The sequence below is a fragment of the Henckelia pumila genome, chromosome 2, assembly GCF_033568475.1.
Source record: "Henckelia pumila isolate YLH828 chromosome 2, ASM3356847v2, whole genome shotgun sequence".
In the NCBI taxonomy this organism is placed as follows: domain Eukaryota; kingdom Viridiplantae; phylum Streptophyta; class Magnoliopsida; order Lamiales; family Gesneriaceae; genus Henckelia; species Henckelia pumila.
Genome location: NC_133121.1, coordinates 133,480,555 through 133,489,474, shown reverse-complemented (window position 1 = coordinate 133,489,474; position 8,920 = coordinate 133,480,555). Strand labels below are relative to the sequence as shown.

The 8,920-nt window shown below is 35.6% G+C and overlaps 1 protein-coding gene across 2 annotated transcripts; it reads right to left on the bottom strand.

The window, feature by feature from the left end:
• Nucleotides 1-3,505: 3,505 nt before the first annotated feature.
• LOC140882666 (uncharacterized) lies at nt 3,506-8,175 on the bottom strand. 2 transcript variants are annotated; one of them, XM_073288805.1, is made up of 4 exons: nt 7,336-8,175; nt 5,572-5,795; nt 4,391-5,188; nt 3,506-4,351 (listed from the first exon to the last, which is right to left on the bottom strand). In XM_073288805.1, the coding sequence occupies exons 2-4, from the start codon at nt 5,791-5,793 to the stop codon at nt 3,692-3,694; spliced, it is 1,680 nt and encodes a 559-aa protein (XP_073144906.1). In that variant the 5' UTR covers nt 5,794-5,795; nt 7,336-8,175; the 3' UTR covers nt 3,506-3,691. The 2 variants fall into 2 exon arrangements, with proteins under 2 accessions (XP_073144906.1, XP_073144905.1); XM_073288804.1 differs by having other exon boundaries at nt 3,506-5,188.
• Nucleotides 8,176-8,920: the final 745 nt, after the last annotated feature.

Sequence of the window (8,920 nt, the reverse complement as noted above, 5' to 3'; positions counted from 1 at the left end):
CCATGCTGATCTTTGGGGCTCTCCATAGGTAACACTATCCTTATCAAAGTGTCAATACTTTATTTCCTTAATTGATGACTATTCTCAAAAGGTCTGGATTTATTTTCTTAAAACCAAAGATCAAGCTTTTAGTAAGTTTAAAGAATGGAAAAACTTAGTAGAAAATCAATCTGGAAATAAAATAAAGACCTTGAGAACTAATAATGGCTTGGAATTTTGCAACCATGATTTTGATGATTATTGTGCTTGAAATGGTATTGCAAGACATAGGACTTGCACCTACACTCCACAACAAAATGGAGTTACAGAACGCATGAATAGAACAATTATGAATAAAGTTAGATGCATGCTTAGTGAGAGTGGTTTGCCACAAAAATTCTGGGCAGAGGCAGCTTCCACAGCTTGTTACCTAATCAATTTGTCACCCTCCTCTGCCATTGAATTTTTGGTACCATAATTCAAATGGTCTAACATGAAACCAAACTATAAACACCTAAGAACGTTTGGTTGTAGTGTGTATGTTCATACCAATCAAGGAAAGTTGAGTCCTAGAGCAAAGAAGGGAATTTTCTTAGGTTACCCCACTGGAATTAAGGATTATAGGGTCTGGCTTTTAGATGATCTAAAATGTATCATTAGTAGGGATGTGATATTTAATGAAGCTGTTTTTTATAAGACTAACAACAATGTCACAAAGCCAGCCAGCTCTAATCAAGCTGAGCAGGATTCACAGATAAGAGATCAGGTACAGACATTGGATGCTACAACAGTTCAGAATGAAGGTGGAGCTGATCTAAATGAACCTGAAGACTTCTATGATTTGAGTCATACTAAGAATCATAGTCAAGACCAAGTCACTGAGATGATGGATGCTAACAGAAATGAAGAGGATAAACAGCTTGAACAGGACCAGTATCTGAGTGAATATTTGCTTGCAAGAGATAGAGTCAGAAGAGACATTAAGCTGCCATCGAGGTTTACATCATCTGATTTCACAGCTTTTGCTCTGAATGTTGCTGAATTAATGGACTTGGAAGAGCCAACTTCCTATGAAGAGGTTATGAAGAGTAAAAACAGTATTTTGTGGAAAAGAGCTATGCAAGATGAGTTTAAGTCTTTAATCAAGAACAACACATGGGTATTGGTTGATAAGCCAAAAGACAAAAGAGTGATTGGCTGTAAGTGGATATTTAAAAGAAAACCAGGAGTACCAGGAGTTGAACAACCAAGGTTTAAGGCTAGACTAGTTGCAAAAAGTTTCTCTCAAGTTGAAGGAATTGATTATACTGAAGTGTTCTCCCCTGTGGTCAAACACTCTTCCATCAGAATTCTACTTGCTATCACTGCTATACAAGACCTGGAGTTAGAACAGTTAGATGTAAAAACAGCTTTTTTGCACGGAAGCCTTGAAGAGCAGATTCTCATGACACAACCAAAAGGCTTTGAAGTTCATCAACAATCTGAAAAGGTGTGCTTGTTACAGAAGTCACTCTATGGACTTAAACAATCACCTAGGCAATGGTACAAAAGGTTTGATGACTTCATGTTGCTACAAGGGTATAACAGATCAAAATTTGATTGTTGTGTTTATCTCAAGCAGCTTAAAAATCAAATGTATATCTATCTATTGATCTACGTGGATGACATGCTTATAGCCTGCAGAGATTCCAAGGAAATTGAATATCTAAAGAAACAACTCAATAAGGAGTTTGAAATGAAGGATCTTGGAGCAGCAAAGAAAATCCTGGGGGTTGAAATCATGAGAGATAGACAGCATAAGACTTTGTTTCTGTCACAAGAAAGATATGCTGACAAAATATTGAATCTCTTTAAAATTGAAGAAGCAAAGTCAGTAAATACTCCTATTGGGGCTCATTTCAAGTTAAAAGCAGTCAAGGAAGAACGAGAGGAGATTGAGGCTGTTTACATGAAAAATATTCCTTACTCAAATGCAATAGGGAGTATCATGTACATGATGATCTCAACAAGACCTGATATATCATATGCTTTGGGACTAGTAAGCTGATTCATGAGTAAACCAAGTCGAGAGCATTGGCAAGCAGTTAGATGGTTATTGAGATACTTGAGAGGGTCTACTAAATTGAAGTTAAAATACTCAAGAGAAGCTATAAATACTTGTGAAGTCAATGGCTATTGTGACTCTGACTATGCAGGTGATCTTGACAAGAGAAGATCAGTTTCAGGTTATGTATTCACTGTAGGAGGAAATGTAGTAAGTTGAAAGTCACATCTACAGAATGTTGTGACCTTATCTACAACTGAAGCTGAATACATCATCTTAACAGAAGCTGTTAAAGAAGGACTTTGGATTGCTGGGTTGGCTGCTGAAATGGGTCTAGAACAGAAGCATGTTACTGTCTATTGTGATTCACAAAGTGCAATTCACTTGTCCAAAAATGCGGTCTTTCATGAGAGAACAAAACATATAGATATGAGGTTGCATTTTGTGAGGGACATCATTTCAAAAGGTTTTGTTAACATTCAGAAAATTGATACCCTGATAAATCCAGCAGACATGCTAACCAAAGTAGTTACTGTGAGCAAACTCAATCAAGCTTTGAGCTTGCTAAAACTGGTGGAGTAATCAAACAGAAGTAAAATGGGAACTCATTGGATTCACTAGAGATGCAACTGAATCAAGTCAAAGGTGGAGATTTGTGAAGACTATTGTTGACTCTGCATTAAGTTACAATTGGTGGCTGAGATTGGTCAACAAGAAAGTAGCTTGATCCAACGGCCAGGAGCTATTAGTTAGTTAGGACGGTTAATTAACTGTGTTAGTTCCTAATTAAGCAGCTGGATCGAGTTAGAGTAGCAGACACACAAGTGCAGAATATACGATCAAGGATTGCTCTCTCTCTCTCTCTCGTTCAAATCCCTAAAGAACACTAAAGGCAAATCTTCTGGATTGTTGATCTCTGACGTCTGATAGCAGCTAGAAATTGGAAGATATTGTGCTTGCTAGTTCTTGTTTACGCATAACACGAGTTTCTGTTTTATAGCTTGTGGTTATCGTGAAGAGTGGATTGTATTGAATGTGATATCGATTTGATCATTAGTTAATTCATATGGGTGATAACCCAGAACCTTGGATGTAGGATCTATGATCCGAACCAAGTAAATCTTGTGTCTCTCATTTGTTTGTGTTCTTGCTGATTTGCGTAGTCATATTGCTGTTGTTGTTATTTGGTTTTTGGCTGGTATATTGCAATCGTGTGTGCGCTTAGATATAACAGTAGCATATCTATGCACCCAACACCAATGATATGTATTCATTAATGTTTTTGGTGGTTGTAAACAAAGTTTACGATGTCAACAATCAAGAAGTAATTTTTCTTGCTTATATTTGTCATACATCATATAACAAATTGTACTAAATAATTTACCAGTAATTTCTATCATTTTTCGTTAGCGTCCACTTATATTTGTATAGGATCTGACTTAATAAGAACGCACAACACATTTTGGTTAGAAATCAAGGCAATGCTACAAAGCTTATCAATAAATAAGGAGTTCTTGACAAGTTCTTTAGCGATCATCATTTTTTATTTACAAGAATATTCATTTCACAAACTACCCCAGAATCCTGACAAACTAACAGTGTTGAGCTAGCACATTTTAGCGCACAGTGAATCAAGAATTTCACCTCTTTCCCTCAACGTTAACTGACTCAGCTGATGACTAGAAATTTACTAGCTCGACGTCTAGGGGCGTCTCGACGTTTTCTTATCTTCCCCCAACCGTCCAAGCACTTTGGAAGAAATCCCTGTTTATCATGGTTACCTGCAGGAAGATGCCTCAATTTCGAGTCAAGTGATTTTTGAATGACATCCAAATGTTGTAATTTGCAACATTTGCCTGTTGTAGCACATGTATTCTTGCTGGCATTTCTTCTCAGTAAACATATTTTCCGGGAGTGTTTGTGCTGCTTTTTTCTGTTTACACGGTCCCTGTTAAACGAACCTGTTATTTTATCAGCTTCTTTCTCCTCCTTGACATGAACATTATGCCCAGCTTGTTGGAGAGATTGGTCCGTTGCGAAAACCTCTGTTTCTTGATCAACAGAAGCAATTATGTCAGCAAACCAATATAGAGTTTTGTTCGAGTTTCCCGCTGGCTCTGAGCTTGAATTCTTCTTATACTGTTCATTCCTCAATGTAGAAATCAGAACTAAAGTTTCTGCTCCAATCATATCGAGTTCCATGGTTGATTCTCCCTCAACTTGTTTGGAAAAAAGAGGGGTCTTCATTGGAATGTACGTGGAATTTCCTATAGAAGAAGAAAGCTCAATCTCTGTGCTTGCATGAGCCTCCAAGTTCATCTCCTTATTCTCTGTGCTTGCATGAGCCTCCAAGTTCATCTCCTTAACAGATATCATTCCATCATTGTCAGAATCTCCAACTTTAATTTCCTCATTTATGTTCTCGATGCTTTCAAAAGTAATATCGGTCTCCGATATACAACTGAGGGGTGTAGAATTTAAATCAATATCCAAAGATGATGTTTTTTCAGCAGAGCTCCCTTCGCAGTTTACAACTCCATAGCGTTTATAAAGTACATGTTCTGGTTTTGCTTCCTCTCCATAAAAACTTGAGTTACCATTTACGATGTTGTCACCACAAGGTTGAAAAGGAACAGAGGAACTTGACGTCATCGATCCAAGAAATGCGGGTTCATTCAAGTCAATCAAGTATCTCGTTTTGTTCGGAGGATGAACGTCGGGAATTACAGGATGAGCAGTGCAACTTTCATATTCAAACCGCTCCTTTCCACTATCATGGAACGGATAAGCTGGAATTTCAAGATCCAAAATTTTTATATCGTGTCTCTTGCTTTGAAAAGGGGGTGCTTTGATTCCACTAAAACTGGTTTTTGTAAGAAAAGAGCTGGATTTTACTGTAGTAGTTTCGTGAAGTTTCCCAGCAACAAAAAATGGTCGTTTCTGAACATCATCTGCAGATAACATAGGCATTTTGACATGTGGAGAATCTTCAATGAGGCAACTTGTAGCATGTGGCAGCAGAGTCTTGCAACTATGAGATTGGGATTGAGACAAAGTATGATTCGACTCCAATGTCTGTAACTGCAACTGTGTAAAGATTCCTCGGCTCTTGATTTCATCCATCAACTCCGTTTGCTTTCTATATAAGCGATGCAGCTCCGCCACCTAAGAGAGCAACAGAAAAAGTTGATGTAAACCTCAAATTATAGCATTGGTTAAAGAATGTGCTAAAATGGTGTAATGATTTCTAAATCAAAAGGAATCGACTATCAATACATAGTACTTCGACTATCAATAAATTTTTTTTTATAGCAAATACAGCCATTTAAAATGGATATCGTGTAAAAAAATATTTAAGGGATGTTCACAAGATTTAGATGAAGGTGAGCTACGTAGTGAAATATGGGATATAAATCAAATTTTTAGAAAATAAGGAGACGACTTCCCTCACTGTATACCACAATTCCAAAACAAAAGGAAGAATGCAAACCCTGACATCATGACCATACAGTCTCTGCTTCAAAGATCGAACGCTTGCAAACATGTACCTGGAATCTGAATGTGGCATCATGATTTTGAATTATCTGCCTCATTACATCTTTGTCATAACCTAAATACTGCTCCAGAGTATACGACGGCAACAATACATTGGTGCCTCGAGCCTCCGCATAATTGTGATCACCATTAAATATGTGCCATGAAAATCCATTCGCACATACATTAAGATCCTTTGCATGGTAATACACAGGGACATAGCTTGTACACTGCATAGCTGAAATATGTAGAAATGAACATGTAAGTAAATGAAAATCGACCTGCTAAAATTTGTGACTAACAGGCAGAAGAAGTAATAGTTGGCACATTTTCATAAACAAAAGTTGAACATCAATTTGTTTGTTTTCTGTTTTGTTTGTTTGTTTTTTTTTAAAAAAACTAAGGTAAACATCAATTTAAATTGTTGAAAATAAGCCTTGTTTGTTATCAACAACTTCTCACATTCTCAAGTTCAAGATCCAAGTAAGTAAACCGCACTTAAACTTAAACGTGCTTATCACCTGTAAGGAGAACAAGAAATATATATCCGGGATTAATATCCAAAATGTACACGTGCATGTGATCGGATTGAGCTACAAAGACCAATCAATGACCACTAATATCACCGTATGGACTATAATGGGATTGTGTCTGCAGAATTCCAATTCGTGACCACTTACGATGAGTCAATGATAATATGTTACAGACCAAATTTTCCAAAGCATCAGGCTAGTGGGTGGTGGCCTGATAATACTGTAAAGACTTTAACACCATATTATTAGTGTGATGCGCCATCGATTAAAACATAGTTTCATCAATCATAGACTGCAAAGACAATTCCATGGCGGGTGGGTAACTTCACACCCCATCTCTTAGTTTTCTATTATGTTTCTTCCTTTTTCAACTTTGCATAATATCCCAAACATGATAAATGTAAAATTGGTGGATTGCAATAGTTAAAATCTGCACGCAAGTTACTAAAGAAGCCAATAACATTGAAATGGTGAAACCTATTGCCTATTTAGCAGTCTGAATATTGTAAGCTTATCCAAAAGTCACTAAAAAAGCAAAAGAAAAGCATAACTGTAAAAACAAAATATGAATAGTAGAAAAACCTAGGATAAACAGCATCAGGAAATAGATTAGATAAAAGTCACAAAATCAGCTCAAAAAAATAAATATAAAGCCGTTTTGTGAGTAACAGACATCAATGGGATTGAAAAATTCAACTCAACAAAGCATCTGTGATTCTGCACAAAAACATCGACTTTAACATCACTCAATCGTTTCCTGTTCACGAGAATTTTCATTTATGGAGGCAAAGCATTTCAAAAAAGAATATCGAAGCAAGATTGAAATAAACTGCCGAAAGTAAATTTTTTGATAATGAACATTAGGCAGCACACAAAATCGGATTGTGGGGATAGGAGAAATGACAAACAATATTCTACAATTCCCACAAAAGTAAGAAAAGATATATGAGATACAAAGAATCCAACATGGAAAAAACAAAAGGCAAACATAAAAAATCGATTTCTTTGTCATTATCAGAGTTTCTCACGGATCAAATCGTCAAAATCATCATCCGCCACCAACCAACATCAAGCTCTTATCTTCTCTACATTTAAATTACCGAAGACATGTGTACTCGCAAACGCGCACACACTGGTTTAGAAATGTTGCATCCGAATTACAAAAACAAGGAGAAAATAAAAACCCATCAAAGAATATCCGTAAAAAGACGAGATCTTTTTGAAAACAAACAAGAAAGAAACTACCTGATGCGAGAGCAAAAGATATGTGCGCGAAGGCTGGCTTAAAAAAGCTGCAACCAAGTCCTTTACAACCTTGAAATTGTTTAAAGAAACAAATTATGATGAAGAAGAGAAGGATAGATAAAACGAAAAACTTCAGTCCCGGCAAGAAGGCGAATGTGAGGGGGAGAAAATAAGAGAAGAAGCCATTGTCATGGGGAACCGAAACAAGCTGAGACTTTGAGGAAAGCAGACATTTTTATAGAAAGAAAGAGAGATGCTGGGATTCTTTCAGTTTCAGTGTTGAAAAAAAGGACAAGGCTGTGAAATGAGAGGAAGGCCCAAATTAGTGTGGGAGAAAATGAAGCTTTTTGGATCTGCTGGGGCCACATTCTTTGCAGAGAAAGTAGAGAGAAACAGAGAATAATAAATTAGACGAGAGAGATACATGAGATTTGCGCACCAGTGGGGCCTACGGAATAGAATTGGTGGGGTCCATAGGTAAGGTTGTCCATTTCTACATTAATAATTAATATCAATATGCTTTTCTTTACTTTTGAAGTTTCAACAGATGGAAATGCAGCAAAGTCTCTCTCGTAAGGAAGAAGAAAGAAACAAAGAACAACCCAGTAAAACATTTTAAAATCCAACTAATGGAATTCCAAAGATCAGATTCCCAACAAGTCCATGGGACCAACATATCTGGTCATCATCCAAAATCAAACCAAGGGTACTTGATTGAATGAATCTTTGTTTTGTTTTTTGAAAATTATTCTCTCCTGTGTATTGAGATGTAAAGAAGGTTTTCCTAAAAAATCACACAAGAGGATTTTTAATATAATCAAAATAAGTAAAGAGAGTAGACAATAAACAATTTTGTTGGATATGTAAGAGTTCTCTTTTCCAGTTAAAGAAGAGCATTGTGAAAATTGAGTTTTCGACCCAAAAGCTTAATAAATGTAATATTTTGACACGATTGATTTTATATGATATTTTGATACCGAAATTTCATCCTAAGCTCGATATTTTCTGATTTGTGTTCCAAGTGGGGGTGTAAATTTTTTGTTTCTTTTTGTTCTTTTACAAATGGTGAATTGGGAACATTATGACACAAATTATTGGTACTTTCAAAATGAGTTCATTAATAAATACAGCCTAGATAGTAACTGTTGATTTAATGAGCTCTTGAGATTAAATAAAATAATTATAACAATTAATGGTATTTGAATGATATCATAAATCATTTAAAATTTTTATTTCATTTAGTTAAATTTTTGGAGATATTGCATAAAGATACATGAAAAATCATAACAAGATCAACATTCATATTCTTTTGCCGATAACTTATAGTTCATATGACTTACTATATCTTGACACGAGACATCATATTTAAAACACAATTATAACAAAATAACTCATCTCTCAATTCAAATATATATCCAACCATTCATGAAAATAATATGAGTAATTACGTATATATGATTCAAAAAGTTAACTCAAAATAAATAAAATTTTAATTTCACAATATATTTAATTTCATTAAATTTTTTTTTTCAGGAGAATTGTCAGAAAATAATAAGTAAGAAAAACCTCAGAAGATTCATACAAG

Coding starts and splice junctions, on each gene's coding strand:
- LOC140882666 (XM_073288804.1), bottom strand. CDS start 5,793: ATGCAGTGTACAAGCTATGTCCCTGTGTATTACCATGCAAAGGATCTT. Junction 5,189..5,571: donor ATGCCACATTCAGATTCCAG/GTACATGTTTGC, acceptor TTGCTCTCTTAG/GTGGCGGAGCTGCATCGCTT.